The sequence below is a fragment of the Archocentrus centrarchus genome, chromosome 7 (assembly GCF_007364275.1).
Source record: "Archocentrus centrarchus isolate MPI-CPG fArcCen1 chromosome 7, fArcCen1, whole genome shotgun sequence".
Taxonomy (NCBI): Eukaryota; Metazoa; Chordata; class Actinopteri; order Cichliformes; family Cichlidae; genus Archocentrus; species Archocentrus centrarchus.
Window position 1 is genome coordinate 17,983,817 of NC_044352.1, and position 19,133 is coordinate 18,002,949.

Below are 19,133 nucleotides of genomic sequence, written 5' to 3' on the forward strand. Positions count from 1 at the left end.
TTCCAAAGCACAGGGGGTGGATCATGTCAAGATTCTGCATAACTGTCAGAGGATGACCAGAACAGGAGAATGCCAGTAGTCAACAAAGACCTAGACTTAAGTGACCTCTCTCTCCTCTCTTCTTGTTACATTAGACTTGATTCACTGCTGCTCAGAAATATAAAAAGGCAGTCTTTTTTGGCCAAATCTCAAACAGCTTTGTGAATGAGCCGTTTTAATAGAAAAGATCACATACAAAGAGCATCTATGTAGCTTGCCCTTAAGGTCCGAATTCCACATCCGTTGAAAACATCGCAGGAGATCACATGGTCACATGGTGATAATATACAGCATCCTAGTCAGAGGAGCATTTGTAGGGCATTTGGTTTTTTCCTGTTTTTCATCCTTTTTTCTTTTTTTTTTAGGTAACTCGAGGAGACGTTTACAGGTTACAGCACAAACACAGCAGACTGTCTGGGCATATCAACCATATGGGCTTTTAGCAAATTCGAAGGTGTCATCACACATTTGAGGATGTATTTTCCTGTGTGGGCGTCCAGAACCACTCCAGTGTGCAAGTGAATGTGTCGATTTTTGTTTTTTTACATCTCTGTGTGTGTTTCTGTGCGAGCACATGTATTTATGTACTTGCACAGGCTACAGTAATTATTCAAGGCTAATTGCTTCAGTCATTTAGAACAATAATAAATGTACAGTTTTTTTATATAGACTAGTGACACAAACTGACTTCAGTTTTTATGACAGAACTAAAATAATTGTCAGGCCCTTCAGCAGAGAAAAGAAAGGATAGAAATATGGATGGACAGGAGGGCAAATGCCACAGAGGGTATTGCAGGGCTAAGTCTGCTTGTAAGCTTAATCATACTTATCATAAAAAAAATTGTAATCTCTCCTGTCCCTTCCTTTGTCCATTTTTTGCTTCTCCTTCAAGCCACCCATGTGCTCATACTGTATGAGCTTAACAGTCAATCCATTTACATGCACACACGCACATAAAAAAAAAAAAAAAATCTATGTAAATATACAGCAACAGCTAAATCCGAATGTGTGTGTGTGTGTGTGTGTGTGTGTGTACATGCATATGGGTGCATTCGCGCATTCTGTGTTGCTGTGCTGGGGGCGTGTTCTGCCAGCCCTTCTGCCCACGGCTCATGCATAATACCATCCAAGCATGCCACAGCAATGGGCATCCTCTGACAATGCTCACTGTGTGCTGAAGTGTTTGAATATTTGTGTAGATGCTGCAGTCCAGATCTAATTTTGTCTTGTTCAGTTCTTGCCAGAGCAATGGGAGGTAACGTGAATGTCAGTGAATGTGTTTGTGCTGTGATTTAAGCGGCACAGCTGTCCACTGAGAGATGACACACCATCACACTCACAAATGCAACTAGGGACAGGGAGAGCGAGCAAAAGGGAGAAAGATAGAGCGAGACGATGATTTGGTTTCAAGAGCAGAAATTCAATGAAATCAAGCAAGAGAAAATGTAAAATAGAAAAAAAAAAAAATCAAAATTAGGATGCAGAAAAATACAGGAGAGACAGAAAAAAAGGGTTGAGAGATGGTAAGACAGCAACAGAGAGAGAGAGATAAAGAGCTAGAGAAAAAGAGAGAGAGCAAGCTAGGGAGAGAGAGACAGAGCTCCCTAACTCTTGTGATTCCCAGACTGGCTGGCTGGCTGGCAGTGAGCTCTGTGCTCTGATTTACCCGATCTGATGGGGTTTCATGCCCTTGCAGCCAGTGTTGAGGATTTTGAAGGCAACACGGGTTTCTGCTGTTGATCTTGATCTCATCAGTTCTCACCTACTGACCATATCAGCCTACACAGATGATTACCAGGACAAGCCAATCTCAGCCTTACTGACGGCTAATGGATCTTCAACTGGAACAACAGTAAATGCAAGCGGCCCAAAGACGACTGGCAGATATGAGAGGTAGGAGCACCATCAGTGGGAAGAGCTTTTGTGTGAGTCTCTGTGTGTGAATTTGTACAAGTACATGGCAAGGCAGTGTACAACTGTTCCCTGACTAAGGGAAAGTAAAAAGGTTGGTTAAGAAAGCTTTTAAATTAAAACAGTAAAATGCTAAATTTAATTAGCAGAATGTTTATAGCGCTACATTAGTTTTGTCTCCGAAACCCCCCTGTTGCTTTTAAGCTTTATATTGGTACCAGGTCTACTTAAAATGGCACTTGCTGTAGGTTGTGTTTGTCATTACAAACTTCTTTGTGTGCGCTTTGGGCTGGAGGGACACATCAGAGCAAAGTGCCACTCTGTTTTGTTGATCTCATTCCAGATTTGCTGTCAAAGAGCTCCACTGAGCTTCTGTTGTGTTTGTGTTTGCATATCTGTTCGTGAGCCCATGTGACTGAATGCATCCTTGCGTATGGACTGTCATTTCAGTAACAAGGATGCAATTATCACAGATCTTTGCACTGCAGAGTACTAAATCTCAACCCAGCCATGTTATGATGCGTTTTGTTGAGGCAAGTCAAATAAAATCAGCGAAAGCAACACTGCCATGAGCCACTGCACCAAAGTAACACCTGACATCAGAGCACCTGAGCCTGGATATTTCTACACATGTAAAACATAATCTGAGAAGTCCACCAGCTAACAAAGATAAAATGGTGATTTCATGGATTTGTTAGCATGTTAAAAAAGTAAAAGAATGTGGTTTATTTAAAGAATAGAGTAGCAGTGAGACAAAATAATATGGGTGGAAATTGCTGAATGATAAATGGTAGTTTTCTTTTAGTTTTTTTTTAGTTTTTTGCTACCCTACTCATGTTAGCATTCCTCTGTGGTGGGTATTTATTGTGTTGTTGTTAGCTGAAGAGTGTTGCCTAATATGTTTCTGGAAATAAGTATAGGGTTTTTATGACACTGCAAGCTCCTGCAGGGTAAAGGCATAATTTATAAAAAAAAAAAAGAAGAAGAAGAAGAAAGATATATTATGGGGGACGACACTGCTTGAAACAGAATAACATGAGGTAAAACCCTTTTGAGAACACATGAAACACTCCTGGGTATGAACATTGCTTTGGAATTGATCAGAAGAACATGGAGCTGCTGTACCTATGAAAACAGATGTGATGCAACATATCCATCTATTCACCAGCAGTGACTGCAACTTGTGAGTTAGCTGCATTTACAGGCTTGGGTCAGGGCTTCATTTCATTGAGCCTCAAGCTAGTCAAGCCAAAGTCTATAAATACTGCTGTAATGTTCCAGGAGGAATGGACATGAAGTTATCTCAAAGGGAATCAGACACCTAATATGTGCTGTGTATGGATTTATGTGTGGGTGAGGGGTTATGAGGCTTTGGAAAAGTCACCAAAGGCCACTGTCTAAGGGGGTGATGGGTGGGAGTTGGCATATTAATAAAATGTTTACTTTCTTGCTTATTATAAAAAAATCAATGCTATCTGAACAAATAAAACAAAGTAAACAAAAAAATTGTAGATATTCATGCCAAATAAGAAGCAATTCTGGATTTTTTTCTAATGAATTAAAATACGTCAATTCTGATGTATTTAATATATATTTAATATATAATATATATCGTCATTATATATATATATATATATATATATATATATATATATATATATATATATATATATATATATATATATATAGTACAGATAATATAGTGATTAAATAAATTCCAAATCATTGAATTCTGTCTTATTTACATGGAGACTGGGTTGTAAAACTATGGTGTAACTCAATACAATTATATAACAGTCGTGCAGGATATTGCTGAACACTTTTTAAAACTTCTGAAAAGTATACAGTGCAGCTGCAAATATTCCACTCCCACTTTTAAATGTCTAATCCAATATTATGTCCCCATGTTTCCACAGCGATACTGGTGTGTGCTCTCCTCTCACTCCTGTCTTTGTCACGCGCCTGTCCAAAGGAGTGTAGCTGCAATAGCAACACCAAAGTAGTAGACTGCCGGGGTCGAGGCCTGTACGACATCCCTCGACGACTACATCCAGATACCCAAGAATTGTATCTTCAAGATAATCGCATCAGGGGGCTGGGATCAATGGCTTTCAGGGAAATACCCCTTGTTCGCATTCTCGATATATCTAATAACTCTATAACATCAATTTCACCAACTGCTCTGCTTGGGCTGAGGACTCTGCAGCGCCTCAGCCTGGCTCACAACAACCTGAGAGAGCTTGATAAGCGGTTGCTTGGACCTATCCGCTCACTTTCACACCTTGACCTCTCGCACAACAGGTTAAGACTTGATGCTAGAAAAAAAAATGTTTTGTTACCTGGGTTAAATGTTACATTAAAAATTTGATTTCACGTCTTATTTCATTTCTTTTCCACGTCCCTTCCACTAGCCTGTGGGGCTTGCCTGGAGCCATGGGGGACAGTTTGAGGAACCTCAGCCACCTGGGGCTAGCACACAACAGGCTGACAAGATTAGATCGTTCCCTGTTGGAGGCTCTGACACACCTGGACAGCCTTGCACTACGTGGCAACCCCTGGAGGTGTGACTGCCAACTTATAGGCCTCAAACTCTGGCTGGAGACCTACCTCTTTAAAGGTCAGACCACTTTTAGCTCTAGGCAGCGACTGGGAAAGTTCTGTAACATTTTCAAGGTTCATCCATCACAATGCCTTTCCTGCTGGGCAAAATACTGAATTATGGTAATATAATATAACTAATTATAGTAATACTGTCCTTTCTAAAGATTTCTTTGGCATTAGTTTATATGGGCACAGGAAAATGTGGGGAAAAGAGCACGAGAATTAAGTCTAGCAAGCTGAGACTCAGGACTCAACGGCTCGGGGAATTTCTGCACAAGACAACCAAATATTCTCAAAAAAAGAGACTAGAAAGGCATTAAGAACGACTGAACCCCAAATGAATAGCCTGTTTATAAATTGGTCATTGTAGAAACTACCAGAGTTCACTAGTTACACAGAGATTGATATTTCCATCTGCAGTAATTTATATTCATATAGTTCTGTTCTGGGTAGGGCAAGCACAACTCCTACAGCAGCAGCAAGACCCCTGTACAGAAGAGAGCAAGCATCACTGAGTGACAACAGATCTGACACCAATTAAGTCAGACACAGAATGAAAGGAGGATGTGAAAGTGAAAGCAGGTTGCAAAGCAGCTTGCAGATAACAGCAACTGTTGGTAGGCTAAAGCATCTTAAAAGTGCGTCCTATATGAAATTTGCAAATTGAAGGAAGGATGTCAGCTGTGTATGGTCAAGCAGTGGGTTGGAAATGGGATAAGCTGTCCTTCTGGACTGCAGCTGAGCTTGACTTTGTAGGCTTGTCTGTATTCAAACTTAAAGTTCTGCTCAGATATTAATGAGGGTGAATTGCTTTTCTTAATATCTGATTTGTTCTGTCTCCTTTAGAAGGAGAGCACTCAAATGAATTGGATAATACAGAAATTTGCAGCATTTACAGCTTAGTCTTTACTGTGATTGCTGGTTCATGTATGAATAAGAATCTCCTGAACACTGTGTGCTGCAGCTTTTATAACCATGGGGATGGTGTGTACAACTAGACAGTATACATAGAAGATTAAGAGTTCTTTGTTACTGTGAAACACGTTATTTTCCACGCAAAACTAAATCCAGCATGGATTAGATAACAAAATTACCACTGTATAATGAAAGCCAGGCGTGCATGGAGCTGGCCGGCCCGCCTACATGCCTGTGTTACCCTGACACAGCTTTCATCTTAAAGGCTGAAAATTCTAATTACTACAAAACAGAACAACAAACCCAGATACAATAATGCATGCTTTACAGAAAGCCAGTGGTTAATAAAGCGAGTGTGTGACAGAGCATGTTTGACAAGAATACAGAGAGATGAATATTTAAGAGATTTATGGTATGCATAGAAGGCAGCTGATGAAGCCCTAACTGTGTTTTCTCTTATTTGCTCTAGTGATCCAACTTTATTTAATCACATAACACTTGCTAATGCAGCCTTTTAAAATAATAGATCCTAGACTAAAAATACAAAGTAATGGGCTGGCTTAAGCTCAACCCTGATGAGTATGATTGAGGTTTTCTCTGTAGTAAGCTGCTTACTGGTAATTAACAGCAGGTAAAGAGCTCATATCACACAACTGACAGACATCTCTGTTCCTTTCTACTCCTGTGCTGGTCATTTCTAACTCTTAAAACTCTGATCCCAAGGTGGAGTGGTAGATGAAGTGCTTTGCTCCCAACCAGAAGAAATGAAGGATAGAGACCTGCAGAAGGTCCCTTACCAGCTCTTCCATGCCTGTATGACTACAAGCTACCATTACCTATTTGCCAACATACACCACCTGGAGTCTGAGAGACTACTACAAAGTCACACCCATGGCAACCACGCTCATCCCTCTAGCCATGCTCTCCATGTCCCCATGGCGATGGGGGAGGGATTTGGTGGTGGAGGAGGAGGGGGTGGAGGTGGCATGGCAGAGTGCGAACCTAAGCAGAAGCAGCGGCCCGTCAACTTGCGGCACGCTATTGCCACAGTGATCATCACCGGTGTGGTGTGTGGGATCGTGTGTCTGATGATGCTGGCTGCTGCAGTGTACGGATGCGCCTACGCTGCTATCATGGCCAAATATCAGCGGGAGTTAAAGAAGAATGAGGAGTTAGCGGCAGCGCAGGGTGCAGATCACGCCACAGCAGATGAGAAGGAGCCACTGGAGAACGCTATCGCCTAGGAGATGATAACTATCCCGAGACTTATAACCTGGGCCTCAACCCTTTAACCTAATTGTCTGTGGATGCCATGCGTGCGCTTGTGCATGTATGTTTGTGAGAAAAAAAAAAAGAAGAGAGAGATTATTTATTTATGAGTATGTTCACCTCATTTCTGAGACTTGGGTAGCTAAATTCCACAGGTATCTGACTATGCACTGATTAGAAGAGTATCTTCTACTGTATGCGGGTTTGAAGGACAGGCCAAAGAATTCAAACATTTGTTTTGTCTAAGAAAAGCATATCACCGATAGGTACAAATATATTTATAATTGTGTACTTGTAGGTATAATAGTGAAGCTCTTGTATTTAAAAAAATGGATTTTAGAATTTGGTTGTCGTTTGCTTGTTATTTGTCATTTTGATAACTCATAGTAGGCAGCTGCTGTCGGTTATGTTGCATCATTGATGTGAGTCTATATGAATAAGAATGACACTGTGGTTTTTTTGTGATTGAGTGTGTGTGCGTGCGTGCGTGAGTGTGTATGTGTGAAATGTATACTGTATGCACATATTACAGAGAATTTTATGCGTCTGTGCCTAATAATGTGATATAGGTTTGAGGAGGAAGTGTGTTTTTTTTCTTAAAGGATATTTTTCTGACAACTGAAGTTAAAGTGGGAAATTCGTTGAAGCAATAATGAAACAAACTAAAACGAAAACAACAACACAACTTGGTTTCGGCATTGTTGTTTTTCTATAACTTTATGGGTTTGTGAGTCTGCTGCACACAATTACACCCACACACATACTAAGTTTAACACTACAGGTCTTGAGAACAGTTGAGTCTTGTTTGTGATTTGATGCTGGTTTCATAATGGTAGTCATGTCCTACAATATGTATTATATATAATAAAGGGAAGCGTTTTACCTGATCAGTATACTGCCAGTTAATTTGATAAGGTATGCATGGTTAAGTGGGAAAAAGATCGTTTAAGGATGGGTATTTTTCAGGGAAAAATTGCCCATGCTGGACAGAATTCTACTATTTGAGTGTAAAACAATATTTCTATCACCTTATTGTAATGTCTAATGTCATAGGAAAATAGCAACACAACTCAATAGACCTTTCTGTAAACCTAGTCACATTTTTTCTTTTAGCTTTACACCCTCTGGCAAAATATGTCACAGTCAGTAGTTAGAGTAAAAATGGGGGTTATTTCTGTGGGTATTTTTGCCATTAATGATCTGCTCAAACAATTACATATTTTTTAATAATTTGTGACTTGTGAGCAATACATTTGGAGACATATTTGACATTGTATTGTCTAAACTACAGTTTTTTGCAATATCAAATTTTTATGCAATTTCACGTCTTGCCTCTGCTTCATTTTATTACAGGCAAAATGTCGCAGGGGGACAGGCACTTATTTTATATCACATTGAAAACATATTTTGCTGTGTCCATAAAAATTGAGTTTACTTGGTGTACTAAGCTGATGAATGTGCAAAAAATGATTTGGGTCTACGTGGTGCGACTTTGTGTGGCTTTGTGTATATTACGGTAGAAGAGTCACTGCACGTGGCTTGGGATGTGACCACAAACACTGAAACACAAACAGGCACACTGGAATACAAATGCACGTCTATGTATGCACATACTAACACTGTGACTCAAGTGATGTCTGCGGGGCCAGTGGTATGTGATGTCATCAGCCTGTCCTGTTAAGTTAGTGTATTAGCGTATTCACAAGTCTACAGCTCAGTGGAGCGCAGTGCAGTGAAAACTGGCCCTAACCGCCCTACGCTAAATTTGCATTCTAGCCTACATCTCTCCTCCCATCTGACTCTCTTATATAAAATCATCCTTACAGACACCCCCCCGATCTGACAAGCATGATCATCAGTGCTGTACATCAGCACCCACTCTAACAATAAGGTCTTCAAAAATTCTTGTTACTGATTAGTCATTTGGATTGCTGCTGAGTAGGATTTGAGAGAATGGTGTTATCTTAAAACTACAGTGATCATGTCAACAGGGTCAAATAATACTGTGGGCTGGTGTAAACTGTGGGCTGCTTGTGTAGCATTCTGCTGGAAACCTGATGCATACTCGGTGTGTATGCATGTGTGTTCGCGTGCGCTGTGGCAGTGCACAGACTCTCCCATCTCTGTCCTTCTGCTCCAGTGGTTTCCCCCAGGCCAAGACTACCCACAATGCACTGCTTTCATGTCAACGCATTCAGGCACCGTGAAATAATTTTCCCTCTCACTGCCCTTTTATTTGGTCTCTTATTTTATCACTGCATTTCCAAAAGATTTTCCTCTTATTTCTCTCTACATCATCCTATAGCCAGACTTTTTTTCTGTGATTTTTTCCATTAGCATAAAACTGCTCCTCGTGGGCTGACAAGAGAATGGACACAGGCCCTTCTTCTTCGGGTGGCTATATGTCACTAGAATAATTAACTCATTTAAAATTTTAGTCTAACTGTTAAATAGAGTGGGAAAGCAGAAACAAAAGGATGACAGAATTCATACCAATTACTACCAGTGTTATATCAACACCTCCACAAAAAAAACCAAAACATTAAAAAAAAAACATTTCAAAACTTTCATAACTCATCTGAACTGTGCAGGATCACTGTAACACTCACTGACTCTTCTTGTGCCTTTGGGGAGAGCTAGATTATAAACAATGTTGTATAACAAACTAAAAATATTACATGGTGACGGAGAAACCATATGTATGTCTGCATGTCTATCCTCCCCCCTTTCCCCATTCCTTCCATTCATTCTGCTGCTCCTTTCCTCTGTAACTGAGATAATAGCTAACTCAACAAGAGCCACGCTTCATACTATGAGCTTTCTGATTGGACCAAGTTGCACTGTATGGGTGTTACATTGTGGGGCTTCTGAGTCACTAGGCTGTGAGATGAGGCAGGCCACAAAGAAATCATCTAGGCTACAATACGCCTTAAACAGACACAGAGGCAAAAACAAACAAACAAACAAATGCACAAAAGGCACACAAAACTGTGTTCTATCACTATAGTTAAGCATAATTACTAAAATACGTAACAGTCTATGTTATTTTGTGTGGCGGTAAACACAGAGACGTGGCCAGGGAGTGTTACACCTCAAAGTGGAAAGGCAGTGTGGGGAGACAACTGTAAACTGGGAAAATGAAGCAGTGTAAGGATATAGCCATTTCTGTGGACGTGGAAGCGTGTATAGGTGAGTGAGTGTAAAAGAGAAAGAGACACTGGCGTTCCCACTTACCCGCAGCTATGGGTGATTTCCTCTCATCCAGAAGCTGAATGGCAGTACTGGCCAATACGACACTCTTGTTTTCTGACCCTAAACCACACACAAAAGCACACGCAAATAACACAAACAAGCGCAGAGTTCACATATCAGTCATATCATAATTCCTTATATTAGTTCTGAACTGACCACAGGGTGATTGGAGAGAGGAACGCTGATCATAAATACCACAGCGCACTATTTATGGCTGCAGCTAACTACCACAGTCCTGAGAGGAAGAGTGCATCTAAGGCAAGTCCAGTGAATAAATAAGAGGCTTTCAGATCACTTGTATTAGCTGGCACTAATGGAAACCCTGAGGCTGAGAACAGACGAGAGCACATTCTGCCTTTGGTGGAGAAACCCTTTTCTTAGAGAAACAGTTACACTGAATATGCGTGAGGTGCTTGTGTGTATGTGGGTCTTTTTGTGACTCTGTGTGCGTCTGTATTTGTGTTCTGGGCAAGTCACTATGGAAAGGGCTGAACCTCTTCCTAATGTATCTTATTTCAACCCACAGCAATCAGTCCTATCCACAAGAACACAGCCCAGAATTAATAAGAGAGGAAGGGGAGTTACAGACGCACGGCCAGAGAAAACAGCCAAAAATGGGTAAAAGAGGGACAGAGGAAAAAAATCAGTCTTTTTAAAAACACATTAGTGCATTAAATTAGTTTACAAAATATAAGCTTCTTTTGAATTTAAATATAATGACTCTTTTTTAACTTCATTCTCAGTTTCCAAACACTTGTGGGTACCAGTCTCTTCAGTTTCACAACAAAGGATTAAACAGTGCTGATGTTTCCTTAAACATCATTATCCAAAGGAAAGTCACGACTAACCTGTGTTAAAAGGCAGAGAGTAAACAAAGGTACCAGGAACTTGTTCTGCCGCTCTCTTGTACCACAGGGGAAAGTGATCAGCATTGAACACCCCCTCTCGGTCTTCAGCTGTCAGAAAGTCTCTTAAAGCAGACAGGAAACATGATACAAATGACGCACATGCAGAACATGAAATACACAAACTAGAATCATAAAGAGACAATACAAAATTTAATACAAACATCAGGTTATGTACACGTACAAAGACTGTATGCATGCAGTCAGCTTACTTACTGGCTTGTAAGTTCATCTGGCACCACAAACAGGTTAATTCTGGACAGTCCTGTTCTTGTGCCCAGGTAGGCTATCTCCACTCCTTTATCAGAATTCCTGTATGATATGACAGATGCATGTAGTAACCTGTATTATGAATTATGTTTTTAAAGCCTTTATCAAAAAAACAAAAAACAAGCCATTTTCTGTAACAGTAATTGTAATCTGCTTCATTATTACTACCATTTTTATTTCAAAGGGGAAACTATCCACTAAAACTGAGTGGCATACTCTGATTTATTAAGCACAAGGCTGGTCCAGTAGGCTTCTAATGGGGCAGTCACGACTGCATCAAAGAGAACTTCCTGAATCAGCTCCTTGTCACCTGGCAGGACAAAAGCAAAAAGGCTTTTCATCTTTAACTTGCAAGTAAATGCATAAAAATATGAGTCAATATTATTGAAGATGGGGGAGGAGGGGGGGGGGGGGGGGGTAGATGAGCAAAACTAACAATATAAGTGGGGTTCATGTCCACCGAGGTACAGTTTAATTGCTTCTATCTGAGTCAGGTAGCGGTGCTCTGGGTGCTCATCTGTGTTGCAGTATGTCCTGTAACATGACAGGAGAGGAAATATGAAAAACCTGAGGTAAAAGAAAGACGCCCCTTTTCATTTACAAGCATTAGTTTGAAAAGCATTTATTGTAATGTATTTAGATTTTGGTTCCCAATCCTGGAGACCACAAGTCATCAAGTGACACAAACAATCAAGTCAAAGTTCTACAGATCCCAAAACTGTTGTAGAACTGTTGCATTGCAGTTAACTTCGAATCTAACTTTGATTTATTTTATGATTTGGCAGTATATTTAGGATATAGTCCAATAAAGATGTCCTTTGAATAAAGGATGGGGATGACCCAGCAGCGTAAATATCCTCTTACCATTCATCTGCCAGGGCTACATCAGGATGCTCCAAGTCATGAAGTCCTGTAAAAAAAAAAAAAAGAAAGAAAGAAAGACAGAAAACGTGAAAACTATGTGGTTCAAAACAAATAAGCAAAAACACTCAATATGAAGTCATAATAATAAGGTTAGGCATCTACATCTTAACTGCACACACTTAAACACACACCGGGGGTGAAAAATGTGTTTTTTGAATGGATGTGACAGGTCTGATTAGATCAGGAAGAGCCAAGTCATGCTCAGAGCGCTCCGCATGATGGACATGTTTAGAGAAACACACAGACAGACACACACACCACCACCACCACATGAATATTAACATGCATGAGGTCTGACATGAAAATAGACACACATACACGTGGGGAAGCATACATACACACTGTCAGGAGAAGGACATACAACACACCTAAGGAGCCACAAAAGGAAATATTTAACTTCCTGTTCAGTTGTGGCTTTTTAAATGCATTATCATGACGTTTCTCACTCTCTCTGTCTCACATACATAGAGGTGCAGAAAACAGGAGAAAGAAAGACTAGACAAAAATTGTCTATAGGCTTGAAGAGAAATAGACAGTAATGGAAGTCTGGTGGAAAAGTATATTCGGTGTTTCAATAAAAACACTGTACTGATAATTAACTACATTTATAGAGTTTCACAAGCATAAAGTCAGGCTACTTTGAAGACTTTACATACCCAACATACAATCAGTTCATAAAACACGATGCATGAAAACTGATTCAGTCACAGTTTAATTCAGTCTAGTAATCCAGTTTCACTTCATTTAGATGTAACATCAAAATGTTACTTTAACCCTCATGTACTATTACTCATATTACATAAGTAAGCTCAAGATCTGAAAGGGATAATGAGTACTTTTACTTGCAATACTTGGAAAAGTAGTAATATGTGTGAAAAAAATACACATTTCAGTTCACACTGTAGTTCAAGTGTGCAGTTAATGTCAGAATCAAGCTTTTTTTTTCAAACAGTATGTCTTATTATTAAAAAAAAAAAATTGCAAAGCCAACAAACTTGTTTAACATCACAAAGTCTGCTCTTCATAGCTGTAACATTAACAGATGCAGAAAAACCTGCTACAGATATGGCAGTCATTACACTGGCTGTTACTGAGCACTCTGCAAACTAGAAACTGTTATGCCATGCATCCCTAAGAAATGAAATACTCATATATTTTTGATGAAACTTTTTAAAACTGAAAATCACTTTAACAAGTACATTTGCTGATCATGCTTTTTGCACTATAAAATAGTAAAAGAGTACTATTATATTACTATAAAGCTCGCTGCACACTGTGGCATTTTATATAGAGTTCTTCAGAAAAGCATTTAAAAGCTTCCACTGCTGCAGATGAGTAAATTATATACTTCAGTTCAGTGAGAGAGACACAAAGGCACTAAGAGAGAAGAAGAGGGATAAAGAGAGTGCGAGGGAGAGAATAATAGGCATGCAAGAGCAACAACAGCAGCAACAACAACATAGGAATGATGCAGAAAGCAAAAGTGTGAGGCTCAAAGGAGAAGGGGTAAGATGACGATTTCTTACCTTCCTCTACTGTGACGTTCCCCCTGAAGAAAAACTTTCCATGGCCTCTGGAAAGAGCAACCCCTAGACTTCAAAAAACAAACAAAAAACAAACAAACAAAAATAAACAACAACAACAACAACAAAAAACCCTCAAACAAATCAAACAAAATATATTTCCCAAAAATCTATTTTGTTTGCTGATTAACTTCAGGAAAATTCTCCATCAGTAATTAGCTTAAAAAAATGTGTTCAGTCTTCTTACCTGAAAGGAGTCCCTTTGATGTCTGTGTAGTAGTAATCATTATGCAAAATCAGTACACGTTTCTGAAATAAAAGATAAATACAGAGGCTACGTTAAACATGATGCTATCTTTATTTCATTTCTTGCAATCTGGCTCCATCTAGTGGTGCTCGTAGTAAATGCTTGCATTTAGGTTGGCAGTCCTGAGCTGCAGATGGATGAGTGTTATTGCAAAATCAGTACTTGGATAAAGATTGTGACTCTGTGTGTGGGTGTGTGTGTGTGTGTAGGTGTATCTGTGCGTGTATTTGTATTTACATAGTAAATGCTTAATAATCAGGCTAATGCAAATTGCTCTTTACTAAGCCTTGAAAATGTGTGAACACACATTTAACACATTTACACACAGACCACCTTTCTCTGACAGGCTGCTGTTTCCCCCGTACTCAGCAACATGTGCTTTGTGGAGATAAGGGGCTCACACGCAGAGAGACACACACCAGTGCATGCACAGCAAACCAAATCAGAAACAAAATCCCCAAGTCAGTCCTGTACATCACTGAGCCAAGTGTAACAACCCCTTGGCAGAGTGAATACTCACTGGTAAGTATTTTCTCTAGCACACCCTTTAAGACTATCTGAGAAGTGCTCGCTTGTGTATTTTTTGTTTTATTGCTGAACTTTGGATTTCTTACCCCTTTGTCTACACTCTTCTTCACCTCCATAGAGAAGGTCCCTGTCTTCCTGTTGACCATGGCGTTTCTCAGCTAGAAAGACAAAGCACACGCACACAGTCGTGTTTGATGAGGCTGATTTTCGGAGAGCTGGTGTGATGATGCTTAATGTAGATTTACTAGTGTCTCACCGTGTCTTCCTTATCCTCCCATTCCACCTCAGACAGATCCACGCTGCTGTAGTTTGGTTTTCTTCTCTTCTTTCCATCTCCATACTGGATGAAAATCCCAGCACACACACACATGCACAATCAGTAATACTGAAAATAATATAACAGAAAGAGTATAACTAATTTTTTGTCATCAGTTAACAAAATAAGTGACAGTGAAAGTGAAAATGCTATTACAGCTTCCAAAAGTGCTAGGTGACGCCTTCAAAACTGTTCAAAACTCATTTTTGATGATACACTACTGTGCAAAAATCTTGAGCCACCCCTCATTTCTTTATATTTTTGTTTCCAGTGAGCCTTTTTTTTTTTTTCTTTTTTCTTTCTTGTAATAGTTTGAAAAATAGTTCTCCAGTTTTTTGGAGGTCTTTAAAAAGATTTTTTTTTGGACATTGACTGCTTTTTCCTTAATTTTCACTCCAGTCCTCATACCTGAGCATCTTAAGATACACTAACACTAGTGTATGAATCATTCAAACATAAAAAAGAGACCTAACTCAAGGGCTGAACCAGTGTTGTGTCTAGACATAACAGACATCACAAAACATATTTAAATTGTATCTTTAGGAACTTTCTTTAGGAACGTTCCTAGCGGGCTATTGCATAAACACATAATTTGTTCCCATTTCGTCAGTTGAATCTATGAAAAATTATAAAGTTATCACAGTCTGACTGGCATAGTGTTGCATTTTTGCACCAACAAGGTGATTCCCAAAGAACTAGTATTCAAAAACTTGGTATATCTTGGCGTGGTGTCCAGTGTTTCTGGACAAATCTGGATTGGTGGATGTATCTGAAAGTCCCGTCCTCAAGAAACAGGAAAAAATCCAGCAAAGACCTGACAGCTGAAGCCTCATCAGAAATAGTCTCAGTGAAAGGGTGGCTGTCAAAAAGCCATTCTCCCTCTTTCCTTTCCTTAAGAAGGGAAAGAGGGAAAAAAGGCTGAAGTACATATAACAGAGTCAGATGAATTTGAGAAGCTGAAACCAGCAAATACACGATAAATGGTCAATAAAATCAATGAAATTTGCTTAAGTGGCATACAAACTGTATGGTTATAAAGGGAGATTTACAGCTGCTAGCTGGTTGTGCTTACTGAGTCATGCTGACACTATTTTATTTATTTTTTTTGTCTCTAGCCTACTATTTAATTGGCATGCCAGCGATGTCAGGAATTTCATGTAACTCTAAGCAAGAAAGCAAATAAGCTCCAGACTGTGAATGATTGGTTCCACTTAGAGACCAAAAAAATAAAAGTGTTGACCTGAAAAATCATGACTGTGGTCTAATGTAAGGAGTAGTAGACACAAGCAGACATATGTAAGCAAGCAACTATGGCAAACTATCTCCACAGCTTTGTCGCAATCACATCTGCAATAATAGTAGAAGCTAGTTTTGTAATGAAACACGCTCGTGAGTGTAAGCCTGGTAAAACAAAAAGCAAAGCTTAAAGAACTGTATATGCACTCTGATGAAAGTGGCTAGCTGGTTTTCCTCGGTTAAAATACAATATAAAGAGAAGATTGGGATGGATGGCCTAAATTGTGCAGAATATGGTGTAGCTTGCAGCACAGTTTGCAACAATTTGCCTCATCAAACGCCTCAACAAAGCATGAAAGAACAAGAGGCTACTGATGACCCCCCCCCCCCTTTTTTTTTTAAATTTAGCCTAAACTGTTTTCTGTTTGTTCTTGACCATCTCTCTATGATATGACCTTTGTACTAGGGTCCATATTAGCAACTTTCTCTGTCAACTTTAATTATTTGATATTTAATGAAGATACAGTAAGGTTTGTAACTTATTAGACAAAGACAGAACTTTTGTGGTGGGTTGTGCTTGTCAGTCAACTGTCCAATTACCTTAGAGCCTCTGAAAATGTGGGACTGTGTATAAATTCCTGTAATTAAACAGCTGATGCAAAATTTTTGTAAAAGCCCTGAATTCAAGCTGAAAGTCTGAACTTTGGTCACATCACTTCGAATTATGCATATTCTTTCTTTTACGTATGCCTAGACAAAGGTGATATCATCATATTTGATGAAACTGGGTTGAATTAGGGCCAACAACTGGAAAATATAGTCTTGAACACACTATTCCTTTATTCAGCCAAGTGCTTTAGCCTAATACTAGTACTCATGACTTTGTTAAATTAAACTATTGTCAGAGTTTGCTGTGCGGCAGGCAGGGTAAGGACCCAAATACAGAACTCAGGAAACACGGAGCAGGGGAGCACACAGCATAGAGGGACGACATAAAGGCAAAGTGAGACTCATACAATAAAGTAAGGAGGCTAGGGGAAAACAGGTGGGAAGCACAGCAGGAACAAATCAGGGATAATGAGACAAGGGAAGTTAAACTCAATACAAGGCACATGTGGCAGGAGACTATGAAAATAAAACAAGTAAATAAAAAAGGCCCGCCTAACACAGAGATGGAGACTTAACAGGAGACACAGGGAAGGCTGGGATAAACTGAAACTCCTAGAATCAACACAATCATTACAAACAAAAACCAGACTGGAGGAACAGAATGTGATCATGAACGAGAACTAACAAACCTAGAACCATCATGAGCAAAGAACTAGTCACAAACCACAAAGAGACTCAAAAGCACCAGAAAAACATCCATCCATCCATTTTCTTCTGCTTATCCTTTTCAGGGTCACATACACTTTATGTGTATGTATGTATGTGTAAGGTTACTACTATATGTGTGTCTACTTCTGAGTCTGTCTCCCACCCCTCATTAGTTGTTAAACGCTGGTCATTAACGTCTTTAATTAGACCACTATTAAACCATCTGTCTGTCTGCCTCACTGTCTGTTCTCTCGTCTCCAACTCATCTGTTCGCTTCACATCCCTGAGTATCTCACTATTCTCCCCCCTGTGTTACACCCAGCCAACCTGCACCCATCCTCACATTAAGCAGGTTCCCTGCATCTCTCAGCCTCCTTTTCTTCTCTACACTCTCTCCCTCCAACTCTTATGAGAGGAGTGGGTGACTACAATAGAGTTAATCACAGCCATTCAGAAGCTGTATCTCTGTCTATTCACAGAACAGCAGAGGCCTGGAACATGCTCTCCTCATCTACATACCACCACGCAGCCAGCATACTCACAAGGCACACCACACAGAGTACCAACACAATTACACACCACTTTGTTAAAGCCACTCGCCATCTCAGTGTGACAACAAAAAATAAATAAATAAAAATCGGTAATTGACTTGATGTGAACTCGAGAGGTAGCATTCCTCTATCCAGTACAAAACAGCTTAACACATTTAAACTTCAACCTCTGCATCCTAAAAGGAAGTTTTATGATGATAAGGTTCATACGCAATAAAATCTGAATTGTGCTGGAGGTAATACTCACGAGTGGCCGTAAATCCGGGTGGGTGAGGATGTAGCCGTTGTTGGTGATTGCAAAGGCGTAGCCATGAATGCCCAGCTAGTAGAATTCAAGACAGACACACACACACACACACACACACACACACACACACACACACACACACACACACACACCAAAATCACACATAACAAATCTGTGCCTAATTGTAAATCTGGTTAATCAAGCCCTTTCAGAATCTTTGTTTTTGTGGTGAAACTGAGAACTACACAATAGGAGAGGATGGAATCATTCATCATGTCATGTCTGAACAAATAACACACTTTCAAATGTCAAAACCTTACACCCATCCGAGATTCAGATCTACAAAAGAAATCGGTGCCGGGATGTGGGTTGGAAGACACGATCTGAATGCATTAATGCGCCAAGTGTAATTTCCTGTCAAACCAGGAGCTGTGACTAAATTCAACTCTGATTTATCTGCAACTTGGATTTGCATTTATTTACTGCACTCTGGAATTGGACTGGTATAGGTGCAGTCCATACACATGTTCACTTAATTTAGTGTGTTTCTGCATAAACATCGGGGTGAATGATTTTATTTAGAATTAAAATGAAAAAAAGATTCAAGTTTGAGTCTTTACTATAAGGTGTGGTTTTGGCTCACTTGCACAGACGGCAGCTGTTGTAGCTGCGGCCATAATCCATCTTAGCGAGCAGAGGACGAGTGCGCACAGCCATGCTGCGCTGCACCAGTGTGCACAAGTATATAAACCACTGAGCTGGAGTGTGGACTGTTTGCGTAAATAAAATAAGAGTGAGCGACTGTGTGTGAGTGTTGGGGAGCCCATGGTGGATGGCGCTGCACTTCAGTGTGATTAAATAACGGCCAGTCGGATCTCTAATCACCTGCAGGAAGAACTCAGTGATGCTGGATGTGGTACCTTATATTTGGGGATAGTCTTGAGCAGCTCAGAGACTGGCACATCTGTCCCAACCACCCCTAGAAGGATTCCACGGTTTCTCTGCAAGCACACATTACACAA

General features: G+C 39.9%; 2 protein-coding genes across 2 annotated transcripts in view; one reads left to right on the forward strand and one right to left on the reverse strand.

Annotated features, from left to right (window-relative positions):
• The window catches only part of LOC115782776 (voltage-dependent calcium channel subunit alpha-2/delta-3-like), a 126,612-nt gene that overhangs the window by 24,765 nt on the left and 82,714 nt on the right, over positions 1 to 19,133 (reverse strand). Inside the window, exons 14-25 of the mRNA XM_030733189.1 lie at positions 19,032 to 19,112; positions 18,112 to 18,186; positions 14,701 to 14,784; positions 14,531 to 14,602; positions 13,857 to 13,918; positions 13,613 to 13,680; positions 12,027 to 12,072; positions 11,599 to 11,696; positions 11,379 to 11,472; positions 11,109 to 11,204; positions 10,836 to 10,957; positions 9,970 to 10,047 (exon numbers count right to left, since the gene is read on the reverse strand). Of these exons, the coding sequence (XP_030589049.1) occupies positions 9,970 to 10,047; positions 10,836 to 10,957; positions 11,109 to 11,204; positions 11,379 to 11,472; positions 11,599 to 11,696; positions 12,027 to 12,072; positions 13,613 to 13,680; positions 13,857 to 13,918; positions 14,531 to 14,602; positions 14,701 to 14,784; positions 18,112 to 18,186; positions 19,032 to 19,112 (976 nt within the window). The remainder of the gene's footprint in view (positions 1 to 9,969; positions 10,048 to 10,835; positions 10,958 to 11,108; positions 11,205 to 11,378; positions 11,473 to 11,598; positions 11,697 to 12,026; positions 12,073 to 13,612; positions 13,681 to 13,856; positions 13,919 to 14,530; positions 14,603 to 14,700; positions 14,785 to 18,111; positions 18,187 to 19,031; positions 19,113 to 19,133) is intronic.
• Positions 1,351 to 6,820, forward strand: lrtm1 (leucine rich repeat transmembrane protein 1). The gene is made up of 4 exons (XM_030733188.1): positions 1,351 to 1,932; positions 3,867 to 4,251; positions 4,362 to 4,567; positions 6,190 to 6,820. Exons 1-4 carry the CDS (start codon positions 1,896 to 1,898, stop codon positions 6,708 to 6,710), a joined length of 1,149 nt encoding a protein of 382 aa, XP_030589048.1. The 5' UTR covers positions 1,351 to 1,895; the 3' UTR covers positions 6,711 to 6,820.

Bases quoted from the DNA above. Each gene is read 5' to 3' on its own strand.
- lrtm1 (XM_030733188.1), top strand. From the start codon at position 1,896: ATGCAAGCGGCCCAAAGACGACTGGCAGATATGAGAG. The intron at 4,252-4,361 runs GTTAAGACTTGA...CCCTTCCACTAG, and splicing joins CTTGACCTCTCGCACAACAG to CCTGTGGGGCTTGCCTGGAG. The intron at 4,568-6,189 runs GTCAGACCACTT...TCTGATCCCAAG, and splicing joins GGAGACCTACCTCTTTAAAG to GTGGAGTGGTAGATGAAGTG.